The sequence below is a fragment of the Ctenocephalides felis genome, unplaced genomic scaffold (assembly GCF_003426905.1).
Source record: "Ctenocephalides felis isolate EL2017-DRISC unplaced genomic scaffold, ASM342690v1 CF-g0.4_SCAFFOLD_00845, whole genome shotgun sequence".
NCBI classification, from domain to species: Eukaryota; Metazoa; Arthropoda; class Insecta; order Siphonaptera; family Pulicidae; genus Ctenocephalides; species Ctenocephalides felis.
In genome coordinates, this window is record NW_020536999.1 from 804960 (window position 1) to 822321 (window position 17362).

General features: G+C 31.0%; 3 protein-coding genes across 3 annotated transcripts in view; 1 reads left to right on the forward strand and 2 right to left on the reverse strand.

Annotated features, from left to right (window-relative positions):
* Window positions 1-5615, forward strand: part of LOC113364191 — a 7816-nt gene extending 2201 nt beyond the window's left edge. The window contains exons 2-8 of the mRNA XM_026606678.1: window positions 1244-1340; window positions 1417-1503; window positions 4044-4151; window positions 4255-4582; window positions 4740-4930; window positions 4988-5313; window positions 5445-5615. Coding sequence (XP_026462463.1) covers window positions 1244-1340; window positions 1417-1503; window positions 4044-4151; window positions 4255-4582; window positions 4740-4930; window positions 4988-5313; window positions 5445-5615 — 1308 coding nt within the window. The remainder of the gene's footprint in view (window positions 1-1243; window positions 1341-1416; window positions 1504-4043; window positions 4152-4254; window positions 4583-4739; window positions 4931-4987; window positions 5314-5444) is intronic.
* Window positions 5616-6087: 472 nt separating this feature from the next.
* LOC113364205 (peritrophin-1-like) lies at window positions 6088-13154 on the reverse strand. The gene is made up of 5 exons (XM_026606693.1): window positions 13148-13154; window positions 11621-11899; window positions 11466-11556; window positions 8718-8902; window positions 6088-6254 (listed from the first exon to the last, which is right to left on the reverse strand). The coding sequence occupies exons 1-5, from the start codon at window positions 13152-13154 to the stop codon at window positions 6088-6090; spliced, it is 729 nt and encodes a 242-aa protein (XP_026462478.1).
* A 3915-nt stretch (window positions 13155-17069) lies between these two features.
* Window positions 17070-17362, reverse strand: part of LOC113364206 (serine/threonine-protein kinase 11-interacting protein-like) — a 9028-nt gene continuing 8735 nt past the window's right edge. The window contains exon 4 of the mRNA XM_026606694.1: window positions 17070-17335. Coding sequence (XP_026462479.1) covers window positions 17070-17335 — 266 coding nt within the window. The remainder of the gene's footprint in view (window positions 17336-17362) is intronic.

Genomic DNA, 17362 nt, shown 5'->3' on the forward strand with positions numbered 1-17362 from the left:
TAGGCAAGTTACATGAACTTCCCGATATGTGTAATAATCGACTTAATCAAAAAAAAAAAAAAGTGTAAATGTTAATAATATACTTCATCAATCCTACTTAAAAAAAACGATAATAATTTTAGCAAAGTTTGACGAATTTTAAAATTAAACTACTTGTCGCAAGGCCGTAATATTACAGTATGTTCTATAAGACCATGATGTATATCGCCAAAAAAAGTTCCATAAAAATCGGCTTAAATTTTTTTTAACAGTTAATTACAAGAAAAACGGTCGGCAGATTTTCACCTAAAACTAATCAGTATCATTTCCCAACTAATATCTTTCGAACAGTTTTTGATTTTTTAAAATCGATTCGGTAGGATGAGCTTAAATGTGGACGAAAGTTCAACACTTTTTTTCAAATTGCAAAGAAACGGCTTGGCAGATCGTTACACAAAATTGACAAACGATAGTCTTCACAGAAATACATCAAATAGCTTTTAAATTTCTAAAATCGGCTCAGACGTTTTTGAGAAAACTTCGATCAAAGGTCTAATTTTGACAAATGCCGAAAAAAAACGATACCAATTTGTGCAAACTTTGACGAATTTTTAAAGCTGAACCAGTTGTCGTAGGGCCGTAATATTTTAATATGATATACAAGACTATGGTATCTACCGTCAAAAAAATAATCATAAAAAGCGTCGACATTTTTGTTTTAAAAAACTTTATTACAAGAAAACGGCCCGGCCGATCTTTACCAAAAACTAATCAGCACGATTCCCAATCAATATCTTTCGAACGGTTTTTGAATTTTCAAAATCCATTCAGAACTGCGGGCTAAAACGTGGACGAAAAACTTTACACTTTTCTGCTATTTACGAAGAAACGGCTTGGCCGATCGTCGCACAAAACTGACAAACAATAGTCTCATCGAGATACTTCGAATGGCTTTTAAATTTTTGAGATCGGTCCAGCCGTTTTTGAGAAAACGGCGATTACGGCAAAAAATTTGTTCACACACACACACACACACATACACACTCACACACACACACATACTTTTTCCAAATTTGGTCTCATTCGATTCAGAATGGCTTGAAACGTCGAGAAAACATAAAATTAGCGAATCGGATTTTTTTGATGAAAACATAAACTTTCCTTCGGGAAGTTAATAAAACGCCTTCAACTACATAAAAATCTCAAACAATTTAAAACTATATTTACAGAACACCTTTAAGAAAGTCCATTATCTTTTTTCTAGGAAAAGATCATCAGAAGAACGCAGACTGATGGCTTATCCGTCTTTAGACACAATCCACGATGTTATACACAACAATGCGACGAATTGAAAGCCAGAAGTGAGTTTTTCAATTATCATTTATTATTAATTGTAATTAATAATCTGATTTTAAGTTAATTATTATAGTTCTATAGATCAAAGCCTAACAACCACTAACACTCTAACGGAAAGTAGTTCTTCTGGATCCATGACGAATAGCGTGTGCACTGCCATTGAAAATGGTATTATTATTAATAATAATTAATAATTAGTAATTAGTAATATATTTATTTGATAATGAAGAGCTTGCATTGATGGAGTTACTGAAAATGATTTGTTGTGAATATTGTGATTGGTTTTTGGATGTAATAACTGGTGAAACAATCTGGATTCAACTTTTTCAGACAGTATGTAACATTTTTAGGCAGTTTACAATACTTTCAAGTAACTTACAGTATTTTCAGGCTGTTTACACATTTTTCAGACCAGTTGCAACATTTTCAAACAACTCACAACAATTACAGACGATTCGCAACATTTTCAGACACCTTGCAACATTCTCAGACACTTTGCAACATTTTCAGGAAAATCACAACATTTCTAGGCCACTCACAATATTTCCAGGCAACTTGCAACATTTTCAGACAACTTACAGTAATTTTAAACAACTTACAACATTTTTAGACAATTCACAACATTTGCAGAAAACCGACAATATTTTTAGACACTTTGCAACATTTTCAGACACTTTACAACAATTTCAGGAAAATCACAAAATTTCTAGGCGACTCACAACATTTCCAGGTAACTCACAACATTTTTAAACAATCTACTACATTTTTAGGCAACTTACAACATTTTTAAGCAACTTAGAACATTTTTACACAACTCACATTATTTTCAGGCAAATCACAACATTTCCAGGCTACTCACAATATTTCCAGGCAACTCACAACATTCTTAGACAACTTACAACATTTTTAGGCAACTTACAACATTTCCTGGCTACTCACGACATTTCCTGGCTACTCACAATATTTTTAGACAACTTACAACATTTACAGACGACTCGCAACATTTTCAGACACTTAACAACATTTTCAGGCACTTCGCAACATTTTCAACATTTACAACATTTCCAGGCAACTCACAACATTTTTAGACAACTTACATTAATTTCAGACAGCTCACAGTATTTTCAAACAACTCAGTTGCCTGAAAATCTTATAAATTGTTTAAAAGTTGTCAAAAAATGTGGTAAGTTGCATGAGGATGTTGTGAGTTGCCTGATAATGTTGTGAGTTGCCTGAGAATATTGTGAGTTGCTTGAGAATGTTGTAAGTTGTCTGAGATTGGTGTGATTTATCTCAAAATGTTGTAAGTTGCCTGAAATTGTTGTAAGTTACCTGAGAATATTGTGAATTGTCTGAAAATTTTGTGACTTGCCTGAGAATGTTGTAAGTTGCCTGAGATTGGTGTGATTTATCTCAAAATGTTGTAAGTTGCCTGAAATTGTTGTAAGTTACCTGAGAATATTGTAAGTTGTCTGAAAATTTTGTGACTTGCCTGAGAATGTTGTGAGTTGCCTAAGAAATTTGTGAAAACGATGTGAGTTGTCTGAGAATGTTGTGAGTCACCTGAGAATGTTGTGAGTAGCCTGAAAACGATGTGAGCTGTCTCGATATGTTGTGATTTGCTTCAAAATGCAGTATGTTGCCTGAAAATATTGTAAATTGTTTAAAAGTTCCCTGAGAATATTGTGAGTTGTCTGAGAATATTGTGAGTTGCATGAAAACTTTGCGAGTTGTTTGAAAATATTGTGAGTTGCCTGAAAATATAGTAAGTTGCCTGAAAATCGTGTAAATTGTTCAAAAATTGCCTGATAATGTTGTGAGATGCCTGATAATATTATGAGTTGTCTGAGAATATTGTGAGTTGTCTGAAAACTTTGTGAGTTGCTTCAAAATGTAGTAAGTTGTATAAAAGTGTTGTAAGTTGTCTGAAAAAATTATAAGTTGCCTGAGATTGTTGTGAGTTTCCTCGAAATGTTGTGAGTTGCCTAAAAGTGTTGTAAGTTGCCTGAAAATGCTGTGAGTTGCCTCAAAATATTGCCCGAAAATCTTGTAAGTTGTCTAAAAGTTTTGTAAGTTGCCTGAAAATGTTGTAAGTTTTCACAAAATGTTGTAAGTTGTCTAAAAATGTTGTAAGTTGCCTTAAAATGTTGTGAGTTGTCTGAAAATGTTGTAAGTTGCTTCAAAATGTTGTAAGTTGTTTGAAAATTTTGTAAATTGTTTAAAAGTGTTGTGAGTTGTCTAAAAATGTTGTAAGTTGTCTGAAAATATTGTAAGTTTTCTTCAAATGTTGTAAGTTGTCTAAAAGTGTTGTAAGTTGCCGGAAAATCTTGTGAGTTGTCTAAAAGTGTTGTAAGTTGCCTGAAAATCTTGTGAGTTGTCTAAAAGTATTGTAAGTTGTCCGAAAAAATTGTAAATTGTCTGAAAATGTTGTATTCGGATTGCTTCTCAAGTTATTAAAAGAAAAAGCAAAAACTACACATATTACCCCACAAATTTTTCTGTTTTTCTGAAATATTCAAAAATAAAATTAAAAGACTACTTAAAGACCATCACAGCAATGTTTTAAATTATCACATCACATTCAAAATTGAACATTATTATTTGCCATTTATATTTAACTAATAAATTCAATGCAAGTTCTTTATTACAAAATTTTTATACTCTTGTATATCGTGAATTACATATTTATATTTATATTTATCTTTCAGACAAATCCAGTGAATCACATACACCCAACAATGGAGTACTTTCTGATTTTAAAAATGGTAAAAGTAACTTGTCGAGTAGCCCTTCTATTATTTCATCTATGCTAGAAGGTAAAAAAAATAAAAACATGTGAATTTATTCATAAATATTAAGAACTTAGCCATAGAAAAGCTTATCAAGGTATCTTAATAACTAAATATAAATTTTTTTTAGGTTTATTTCAAAGTGCAAACAATCTAATAATGAAAAAAACGAACGATGACTCGAAGACTTCACCATCACAAAACTTGGAATCTCACCCTGACGATTCCAGCAATCAACTCTTTTCTTATTCCTACCAAGACTTTTCAATTGTGGATCATCGATTGACTTTGCATCTGTACCAGAATATATTCACGGATGTCAATGAGACCCTAAAGTGGTTGGTGAGGTGCGAAATTGTTTTGCAGAACTTTGACAAATCTAGTTTGACGAAATTGGAGGGTTGTTTTGTGTTGACGAATACCAGGCTGCATATATTGAAGATTGTTGACAAGGAAAGGTAGGTAATTAGATAGATAATTAATAAATGATTCTGTAAAAGATATATGGCATATATATACATATATATATATATAATATATATATATATATATATATGTGGCAGTATAATCATTAGTATTTATTGCAGTATTGTCAAATGTTTTTTTATATTTCAGAGGTGACCCGAGCAAATGGCTTCAGAAACACCAATCGTTCCAAATACACAAATTGTGTTCCATAGACCTATTGCCTTACAAGCAAGGAATATCATTTAATATAGAACAGACAAAACCTAGTCCTAATTTAACTGCTTTGTGTTTACTGAAAGACGTACAGAGGACCAACAATTTATTGGCTTATTTATCAGGTAACTAAAATACCAATCTACATTGCAACAATTTTAAACAACAATATTATTTTATAGAAAACAAAATATCTTCCTCCTGCAACTTAAACTGCTCGGTACCGACTAGTCTCAATACAAAGTTACAAAAAGTATTAACCGAAGAGAAGGCAGCAGGGTCGCAGAATTCGTCACCGATTTTAACATCCAACAAAATGCAACAGTTGCAATTGTTTATGATTTTTAAATCTTTCGAAACTGACAATAAAGTGGAATATTCTAGCGGATGTTTAATTGTTACTTGTGATGATATAATTGTTGCTGAGGATTTGACGTGGCTGTTTGTGGACAATGACGAGGAATTTGTGGTTAGCAGGAAGCAACCGATGATGAACCTGGTCGAAATTGTAAGTGGGATAATAATTATTGTTATTAGTAGTATAATTTACTTTCTGCAGGGTAAAAATTAACATATATGAAGTTCATGCCAATTGTGCACTTAGTTATTATTATTATATAATAATTTTCTTATTTTTAGGATATCAAAGATAAATGTGTATCATTTAATTTTCTTGACGAGCTGAAGAATTCAGCAATGGAAACGTGGAAGATTCAATTGGAGACAAAAAACTCGATTGAGATTCTAATTAGTGCTATCAAACAGCCTTGGGAGAAATTATTTTTAGTTCCGCTGACTGTGAATATATGAATACTCTAATAATGGATATATATATAAATATATATATATATATATATATATATATATATATATATATATATAATGTAATATATTGTAAATATTTATGATAAAATAATTTTAAGACTATATATATTATATAAAAAATGCTTTATATGTGTTAGATTTAAATTGTACAAATTTATTGTTAATATATATATGCATATATATATATATTATATGTATATATATATATATATGTGTGTGTGTTTTTAATTATATATACAAACTTTTATATTATATTAAAATAAAAAACTTAGACTCACTTTGACACAGTATTGAACAAAATGTTTTATTCGAATGGAGAATTAATAAGCAAAAAAAAAGACATTTCTAGAATTAGCAAGGAATTCTTCTGAACATAGTTCTTAGTTGTTTGATTAATACTTAATAATTAAGTTATTTATTATGTTAGTTTGATTTTTACAGGTCAAGCTATTTCTAATTACAAAATATAACATTTGGTGTTTTCAGGAAAATCACACATCTCTTTATCCTGGTTCCAGAACAGACTGTCAGGACATTGTAGAAGTATCGATTCCTGTCCCTCACACTGGTAATATGATGAGCAGTCTTCGAAGTTGGGGATGAAATCCACATCAGTAGAGCATTCTGAGATAAAAAGAAAGGTTTTAAGGTAAAATTATTCTAAATCAACATCAGGATAGCATTATGATATAAAAAGAAAGGCTTTAAGGTAAAATTATTCTAAATTTGATATTAAATAATAATTTAAACATAAGATTTAATAAAATATGTCCTAATCCTGCGAGAAGTTGGTCACATGAACGGTGTGACAGTACCCTTACAACCTGTCGCCGTGTGCGTGCACCCTAATAGAACCAACTTCCGGCGAAACAAAAAGGACAGTAGGACGGTTCTTCGTGAATGAAACGTCAAAGTATTAACACGTTTTATTAATTTTACAACAAATTTCTTAAATTTGTGATAAATTATAAAGTGTATAGTGTTTTCGTGTACGTTGCACAATAAATTTACATTAACATTTGCTAAAAACAGTAATTATGATTAGTGATGAAGGTTTGGAAGGTTTTTTTCACGAACATGCTTGTTGTGCAAGTATTACTTTCATTGACTACGTTTTGTGTTTGTGTCTTCCAATTATTCATGTGGTAAGTTTCATATATTTCATTTTAATCCTTATGTCACATATTATTATTCACGCTGTTATATGCGAGCTTTACATATGAATATTTAATTGTTTTATGTAAATCTTCTACACAAGCCTTGCCTTACGGATGCCATACGGCTTTCTGTCAAAAACGAACCACGTGGATTGTTCCAAGAACAATCGACATGTAAAAATGATTATTTTAAAAATGATTATTAACTTCCCGAAGGAGAAGTTTATGTCTTCATCAAAAAATCCGATTCGCTAATTTTATGTTTTCTCGACGTTTCAAGCCATTCTGAATCGAATGAGACCAAATTTGGAAAAAGTATGTGTGTGTGTGTGTGTGTGTGTGTGTGAACAGATTTTTTTGCCGTAAATCGACGTTTTTTCAAAAACGGCTGGACCGATTTTAAATTTTAAAGCCATTCGATGTATCGCAATGAGGACTAACGTTTATCAATTTTGCGCGACGATCAGCCGAACCGTTTCTTTGTAAATATCAGAAAAGTGAGCCGTTTTCTTGTAATAAAGTGTTGAAAAATTTTTTTTCCACGATTTTTATTCTTATTATTTGGACGGTAGATACCATAGTCTTCTAGATCATACTAAAATATTACGGCCCTACGACAACTGGTATAGCTTTAAAAATTAGTCAAAGTTTGCAAAAATTGGTATCGTTTTTTTGGAAGGCGCTTGGAATTAAAATTTTCCACGATTTCGAGTCATCGACGTTATCAGTCCAAATTAGTTATTTGTTTTGTTGACAAAAAATCACATTTGATCACTAAACAATGACTAAAGATGGATTATTGGATTTATATATCTCACAAATAGATGTAGATAAGATTCGGTATTTTGGGTTAATCCATTCCAAATACGTATTTTGAACGTTTCAACAAAAATAAAAGAATAATACTGATTAGGTGTAAGTTTCGTTTTGCCTTAAGGGGCACAACTAGTGTGAAATTTTCAAAAAATCGAAATTTCAAGTTTTCCATATTTTGATAGGTTATACCTATAAAAATAACATACCAAAATTTTAAATCGATATCTTAAATAGTTTTTGAATTACATCCATTTAAAAGAGTATATATATATAGTAATAGTATAACGATCATTTAATCTTTAAACGCGTTTTTCTCGAAACAGCATTTTCCGAAATTGCTGCGGCGATTACTCAAAAACAAATGATCCGATCACTATCAATTTTTTTTTACATATTCTACATATAGTTCTCCGCAAAATAAACTATCGATTTTTTGATCAGATCAAAAATCGAATTTTGGCAGTCCAAAAGCGACCAAAATTTTGAGCAAAATTTGATTTTTTTTACAAAACGCCGTCATTTTGCCAATTTTTTTTTTTTCTTTATCGTAGTTCATTTTACAGACAATATTATCTAGTTTAACAATAATTTTTTTTTAATTTCGTCTACGTAGAAGGCCGGAATCACTGCAGCAGTGAAGGGCTTTTTTTGTCGCGCCGTTGGAGATCGACGATAACTTAAAAAATTTTACTATGTATTCTTAAAACATGTATAAATATATTCCAATTTTGAAATGATTGATAAAGTAGTTTTTTTAATATAAATTCCCAAAAATCAACTTTTTTTAGGCGGTTACCTAGTTGTGCCTCTTAAGCATATCCTTTACATAACATATATGTGAGATTGAGAAACTTTTCAAATTGTAGCGATAACATTTTCAACTGTTTATTCTGAAAATAAAGCGCTAAGCTGTTACATGAACAACCAGTTATGATATTTTTGACAATTAAATTTATAATTTTTTAAGATTTCCAAATTTTATTTAAATAATAACTACAAAGAAAAGGTGCCATCGATCTCCCACATTTAAGAGAAACGTTTCTCAACTGTTATCTTTAAAAATTTTTGGGGAAAATTGTTGCTCCTGTTTTCTCATAACTAATTTATCTTTTACCTGTTGGGATATCCGGATCAACAGTAGTATCCGGTTTAGGTGCAACAGTGACTTCCGGAGTTTCGCCTCCGTTTTCGCAACAATCAACATTTTCCGGCCAATCACAAACGTGCAAAGAATCGTGGTACAACAATCCGGGGCTGCATGTTTTATTGTGAGGTACTCCTGAAGAACATACATAGAACCTAAAAGGTAGTAAAAATTAGAGAAGTCGATCAGAAAAAAATCTGATTGGAATTAGAAAAAAATCTTCTTCGAATCAGAAACAAATCTTGATCGAATCAGAAAAATATCCTCTTCGAACCAACTCGAATCGAGCTGAGAAAACTATGTTTTATTCAGCAATCAGAAATACATAAAGATTCCTATAAGCTAAATTGACAATATTTAATCTTATATATAAAAATGAAGCTCTCGATCAAATGATTCGGTAAAACTCGAAAACGGCTAAACCGATTTGGCCAGTCTTAGTCTATCGGAAAGGTGAGATTTTATTTCAAAATCGCGTAGAAACTTTACATTTTTTATTTGAAAATTTTTGTAGGAGCGTAATTTGAATAAAACAATGGACAGTGGCTAATACGTCAAATGTCAAACGTTTTTGACAGATGATGTTCAATTACGTTTAATAGGATGTTTTACGTGAATATTATTTAATTATGATTAAATTGTAGTAAGTAGTTTTGTCTGTAGGTTTTTTACACAAAAACGTTATTAAACGGGCCGCAACTGTTACTAGAAACTCAAAATATCAACTTTTTTGAAATGTTAATATGAAAATGCACTTTTTGACATATTTCTCTCAAACACGGTGCTCTGAAAGATGTCATTTGTATAATTATATACTCATTGGTATTTATAAAATATTTTCTAGGTTATATTATTTTTTATTTTTTATTTATATTATTTCAATTCAGAACCTAAATTTGATATCGATCAAATGGACATTTTGTCGAATAATATTTTCCCAGTTATAATTTCCGGAGCTAAAAAGGTCCACCACCGATGTGTCAAAAACCAGTGAAGTTGAGCATTGTTTAACAACAATATTTGGAAGTAGAGGGAAAAAGATGTATAACCAGCTATAACATTGATGCTCATGATTTTGCTATCGGGAGATAAACGTTAATCTTTGAAAATCCATAATAAAAGTATTTTTTACCGTTGGTAGTTTTTTAGCATTCGGTAAAAATGTAATTATTTTGTAAAACACCTTTAAAATTAAAATAAGACATTAAGCCTGTTTGCCACCTGGCCGTTCCAAGTTATTCCGTCTATAGTGTAAAAAGGTCTAGATAACAAATTTTTGAAAGACATCAAAAAAGCACATTTCTACAATGACGATGTAGCTGGCAGTTTTACTGAACGTAGTCACATAATTGTTCGTTTGAAATATCTTATTTGTTGTGATATAATTGGTTTGATTTTCACAATATAATTAATATTTGCTCAAAGTCAAATTGGACCTTTGTGCTTCGTCCTGCTCTACATATATACTTTTTATTAAATTTACTTTATTTCATCGAATGTTACTTGAAACTTTTCAAAACGCAGGTCAAAGAAGAAATACTTAATTTATTTTCTATCTCTCCTCGCAGAAATTTGAAAATTTTGTATAAGACCAGTAGTATCATTTACAATTATGCACAAAATCCAGAATTCAAAAAGAATCTGAAAGACTTGAAACGTAATCGATAAGTCGAAAGACTAAAAAAGACTTGGATTGGATTATACGATGTTTTCTATAGAAAGTGTATAAAACTTGCAGTTTGATTGTATTGACAAAATATAGACAAACTAATGAGGTTTATTGTTTTTATAATACCTAATTGTATAGGTACAGTATTCAAACAACACATCCTTATGCACTTAAAGTATTAATATTTTTGATTCTCTAAAAATGGTTTAGAATATACCTTTTTAGCAAAACAACGTTTGCCGGGTCAGCTAGTATATATAAAAATTTGATTTTATTACACAACAGTAATGAATTTATTTCGATTACAAAAATGAAGTGTTTTTTAGTTGAACTTCTCTAAGTAAATTAAAGTGAATCCGCAAATTATCCGTTTCATTGAAGTGCTCTTTGGTAAACCACATTTTTTGTTTTTTGATCTGACGTTAACACAAACAAAGCGGATGGTTTTCCAACTCGTGAACAGGCAACGAATAACTGCCCATGTGAAAAACAATGATTTTCTAAATAATCTACTTGATATTTATCCCGAAAAACACTAAGCGATTGGCCTTGCGACTTGTTATTGCGAACGCAATACGAACTGGAAATTGCAATCGTTTGAAGTCAAACGGAAGACCAGTCGGAATCATTGGTATGTCACCAAATCGCCAGCAATTTTTGATTGAATGGTGAAATTCAGTGCGTGTACTTCATTATTCTTTGCGGCAAGAATTGCTCGTTGACTTATCCAAGCATAATTCTGGTAATTCTCTCTAATGTCATTACTCGAATTTTTAATTACGGTGCGGTAAGTTCCAGCAATTTGCATTAGAGCACGATGCCATGCAACACTAATTTTCTTAGCTATAAAACCTTGCGGAGCCCGAGACCTTTCCAACGAATGCAAAATTGTCGAAATCGGTTCGTGCGTTCTTCTGGAGTTATATCGTCAGGAAGGAAAACCCGACTTATTTTTATATATACGTATGTAGATAATAAGATAATCAATCAGGTGATTCGATTTTATCACTAGAAAAAATCTATACCAGTGCCAGAAATTTATTACTTACCCCGCACAGTCTTCAGGGTCTGCCAACATGGTTCCTTCAGCAGATCTCTTGCATCGTTCTATGATGCTATCGGGGATGAAATCAGTTGCAGCTGAAAGTACCAAGAAAAATGCATATAATTGTCTACTTATCCAACAATTATCCTTTCCCATTACCTGTTCTCGGTGACTTAACCAAGTTTCCAGCCTTGCACCCGTCTATTATTGGATAATCGCACAATTTGATGTCGTCGTTCCACTGCAAATCGTTGGGACAAGGCAGTAAAATTGGAACTCCTTTTCTGCACTGGTAGAAGGAATTGCAGTCTTCAGGATTTGCAAAAAGGACATCGACTGCTGAATCTTCGACAGGACAATTGACCATGGCAGGTACTTCTAGTGATAAAGATGACTGCAAGTGGATGGTTAAAAAGAGGGTACAGAGGAAGATTTGTTCTGAAAATATAATAGATTGATTAGAATTTGATTAACAACTAGTTAATATTGGTATTTTGCCTTGAGGAAAGTTACATGAACTTCCCGATATGTGTAAATAATTGACTTAATCAATAATAAACAAATTAATTTATGAGCGATTAAAAGTATTCCGAGTGAATTTATTATACTACACAATATTATACTACACAATACAATATTACATAATTGAAAACGAACGACCACTTTGACTCGGAGTATTTTCAAAAAGCCACTTTGCAAAAATCAACAATTATTATAATTGAACCAGTTTCCGTAGGACTTTAATGGTTTATTAATACCAAGTACTCTGTCGTTATACCAAGTAAATCGTCTAATTTTAATTTTAACAAATGCAAAAAAAAACTACTCATTTTCTCAAACTTTGATGAATTTTTAAAATTAAACTACTTGTCGCAGGACCGTAATATTTCAGTAAGTTCTATAAGACCATTATATATATCGCCAAAAAAAAGTTTCATAAAAATTGTCTTAAATTTTTTAAATTAAGTTTAAATTTAAATTAAATTTAAAGTTTTTGATTTTTTTAAATCGTTTGGTAGTGCGAGCTTAAATGTGGACGAAAAGTTTAACACTTTTTCGAAAATTCAAAGAAACGGCTTGGCTCGCCAATTTAACATATTGCTGGTGTATTTTTAAGAATGTGATTAATTTACTCGCCAGTCAAGTTGTTTTTTACTCATCAATTTTCCAGAATTCTTGTTCAGTTCATTATTTTGTTCAGTAAAGTTGTTTTTTTGCTGATTTTAATATGCTCGTTAGTAAGGTCCTTTATTTATCACAAATAAGTGCTTTTAATTTAATATTTTACTCATGTTTTCTTCAAGATTCTAATTAATTTGCCTGTTAGTAGAGTTATTTCTTTTTCGGCAAAAGCTGCATCTAATTTAATGTTTATTCATCAATTCTTCAAAATTCTTATTACTTTGCGCGTCAGTAGAGTTATTTCATAATTGACCTATGTAACTAATTAGTTACAAAACTCAATTATGATATAATTGTTTTTTTAATGCTATATTATAATATAGTATTAAAAAAACGGTTGAATTATAATAAAATCATAATTCGAACATACACCACGTATGTCCTTTTAAAAAATTAAAAATAGGGAAATTAATTATTACTAATTAAATCGATTATTTATACATATCAGGAATATGCAACTTGCCTTAATGCAAAAAATTAAATTAGAACTTTCTTACATCTTACCTTTCATTTTTATTATCATTTCACAAAATTACACAAATAGCACAACGATTATTCAAGAACAATATTCGAGAGCGTTATAAATTTTTTTTTAGAAAAAATGCAAAACATATGACGACGATGATGATTAATAATCTTATCGGAATAAGATAAGATATTCAATATAATAATCTTTGAATTTTTTCGCGAATTCAATATCTATTCATGATATTTTGATATAAAAATATCAAGGCGGCAAAAAACAGTTTGGGAGGCATTGGTGGTCGTTATGGGGCCACTTTCAATAAAGTGGGTGAAATTTTGATGTTCGTAATTTGAAAATACAATTAACTCCACATTTTCACTGTACTACCATAAATCCCTATGTCATAATAATAATTTTATTAGTCCAACCATTTTTCATATATTTTATTTATTTATTTATTCATAAGCAAGCCGTAATAAATAATAATAAATGTTATTTGGAATGGAACGTTTTTCTTTGAATTTTGATCATAATTTTTCTGAGCTTATGGATAAACTTAAATCCGCTCTATCCGCTGACAAACATTTTTAAAACAATTCTTAAATATTAGCGACGGTAAGGTTATCGATCGATTCTTGCATAATCTGAGAGTAAAAATAATTAAATCTGAAGATACAACATTTTTTGAGAGGTATTAGGTTCCATACCAATCTATGGCAAAGCTGTAAATTTTTCCACAGAGTTTTTGAAATCACATTTGATTTGTTAGACTACCTTTATAAGGCATGCGTTGCAGTGGGTAAACCATTTATTTAATTTGTGTTAGCTACCTCTTGGACTTACATACCACATAATTCCATATTCACAATCAGTTTAGTTATTTAGTTTATGCCGGGCCAGCTAGTATATATATGTACAAATAAAACAAATCGTCCATTTACATAAAATATATATTTCGTTTATCCACGCCAAAAATAAATATTCCTGAAGGCTGAATAAAAATCAAAACTTAAAATCTATATCACAATAAAACAAATAAATGTCGTGGAAAATGTTATTAAATATCATTCTTGTCCTTAAATTAGTGGCAGTTAAATTTCTTTCGGCGGCTTCGTAGAAGTTGTCGTTGAGGTTCTCCTAGAAAGAAAAAAATACAACATGAGTACTTAAAATTAATATAGAATAAATAAATTAAAGTAAGTGAATAATAAATTAAAGCAAAGATAGATTGAAGTGAAACTTCGTAATGCGTAAATGATAAAAGGAAGGGGTGGAAATTGATTTTTAAGACAAAATTCACATCCATTCCAGTTAGACTCACTGTTTTCTTAAAAAATCTAACATTTTTAAATTATTTGCAACATTTTCGTACATGCTTTAACATTTTGAGACAATCTACAACATTTTCAGACAGTTTATAACATTTTCAATTAATTTACAACAGTGTCAAACATTACACAAGTATATGAGACAATTTTCAACATTCTCAGACATTTTGCAAAGTTTTCGAATAACTTAATTGCTACATTCCAGACATACCACAACATTATCCGCAATATTTATAAATAATTTTCAACATTTTTAGCCTATTTACAACATTCTCGCAAACTCCACAACATTTTCAGACAGTATAATAACAATTTCAGACAAATTCAATTTACAACATTTTCAGACATTCTGCAATATACAATTAGGTAAAATGCAACATTTTGAAACAATTTACGACATTTAGACTACTTATAACATTCTCAGACACTTGATAACATTTTAAGAAATTAGAATTTATTATTAAATTAACATTTATTAATAAATTAGCATTTTTAGAAATTCCTAAAGATTTTCAGACACTCCACAACAATCTCAAGCACACCACAACATTTTCAGACACTCGACAATAATCTTAGACACCCAACAATAGTCTTAGACAATTTGCAATATTAGACAATTTATAAAGTTTTCAGATAATTAGCAATATCTTTAGACAATCTATAAAATTTTCAGATATTTTGCAACATTTTTTAACAATCGGCAGCATTATCAGACATTCTACAACATTTTTAAACAATTTACAACAATTTCATAAAGCCTACAACAATTCCCACAATTATTCCACAATATTTTTTATATACAACATTTTTAGACACTTTACCAGACACTCCACAACATTTTCAGACATTCCACAACAATCTCAAGCACTCGACAACATTCTCAAGCACTCAACAACATTCTCAGACACTCGACAACACTCTCGGACAATGCACAACATTCTCAGTAACTCCACAATATTTTCAGACACTCAACAACATTTTCGGACACTCCACAACATTCTTAGACTCTCCACAACATTTTCAGTAACTCAACAACATTTTCAGACACTCCACAACATTCTTAGACTCTCCACAACATTTCCGGACAATCTACAACATTGTCAGAGAATCTATAACATTTTCACACACTGCACAACATTGTCAAGTCCTTGACAACATTCTCTGACACTCAGCAACATTTTCAAACATTCTACAGAATGTTCAGGCATTCTATAATGTTCTCAAACACTCTACAACATTCTAAGATACTCCACAACATTTTCAGATGCTCCCCAATATTTTAAAATAATCCATAACATTTGAGAGACTCCACTACATTCTCAGACACTCGGCAACATTAGCAGATAATTTATAACATTTTCAGACAATATACATTTTTCAACATTTTGAAAAAAACTTACATTATTTTCAAACTAGCTACAAAAATTTTAGCTTATTTAAAAAAATTTCAGTCTACAACAATTTAACGCATTCTACAAAATTCGACACACCAAAAAAAAACCGAATTGCTAGTTTTATGTTTTCTCGACGTTTCAATCCATTCTGAATCGAATGAGATCAAATTTGGATGTGTGTGTGTGTGTGTGTGTGTGTGTGAACAGATTTTTTGCCGTAAGTCGACGTTATCTCAAAAACGGCTGGTTCGATTTCAAAAATTTAAAAGGCATTTGATGTATCTCGATGAGGACTATTGTTTGCTAGTTTTGTGCGACGATCTGCCAAGCCGTTTCTTTGTAATTTGGAAAAAAGTCTTAAACTTTTCGTCCACATTTAAGCTCATACTACCGAATCGATTTTAAAAAATCAAAAACTGTTAGAAAGATATTAGTTGGGAATGATACAAATTAGTTTTAGGCGAAAATCTACCGAGCTTCTTGTAATTAACAGTTGAAAAAAAAAATTTAGGCCTATTTTTATGGAACTTTTTTTTGGCGATATATATCATGGTCTTATAAAACTTACTGAATTATTACGGCCTTACGACAAGTAGTTTGATTTTAAAAATTCATCAAAGTTTGAGAAAATGAGAAGTTCTTTTGACATTTGTTAAAATTAAAATTAGACGATTTACTTGGTATAACAATATAGTACTTGGTATTAATAAACCATTAAAGTCCTACGGAAACTGGTTCAAATATAAAAATCGAAAATTTGCTTCAAGAAAATACTCCGAGTCAAAGTGTTCGTTCGTGTTCAATTATGTGCAATAAATCCACTCGGAATACTTTTAATCACTCATAAATTAGTTTATTTTTTATTGATTAAGTCGATTATTTACACATATCAGGAAGTTCATGTAACTTGCCTCAAGGCTAAATACCAATACCAACTAATTATAATTGTATTGACGCAAATTGTAAATATTGAATTTAAATAAAGTATCTATCTATTAATTACAATTTTCACTTACCATCGACAACAAGTCAACCATTTCCTCATTCGCGTTCTCATTAAACGACTCAATCAGTTCGTATTGCATTAGGGAATTTGTCTATTCTGTTGATCCTGGGGCTTGGGGGGGCCAAATGCAAAACCGTCATTGCTCTCACCCGGGTGCTTATTATACTTCCAACCGAGACCATCATCGTCCATAACAGTCTCCTGATACTCCTGAATCAGATAATTAGAACCATTACCATCCTTTATCTGCTGAATCTGGCCAATCGGAGACATGTTCTGGGATACTAGAGTTAAATATTGGTCGAAATTGCTGATGTCGTAGATTTGGTGGTTGTTGGTGTTTTGGCTGTTGTTGTTTACGGTGTCCTCTTGGGGTTCTACGACGGGTTCCTGGTTGAGAACCTTGTTGGAGGAGGACAAGTGGGGTCTTTTGAAGGATCTTATCTCGTCTTTGGTGAGGATGCGGGCGCAGAATTTGTCGGTGGTCGTTGGAACGATCTGGGAAAAAATAATTGGGAATTAGTA

Bases quoted from the DNA above. Each gene is read 5' to 3' on its own strand.
- LOC113364205 (XM_026606693.1), bottom strand. The intron at 11,557-11,620 runs GTAATGGGAAAG...TGGTACTTTCAG, and splicing joins GGTTAAGTCACCGAGAACAG to CTGCAACTGATTTCATCCCC. The intron at 8,903-11,465 runs GTAAGTAATAAA...ACTACCTTTTAG, and splicing joins GACCCTGAAGACTGTGCGGG to GTTCTATGTATGTTCTTCAG.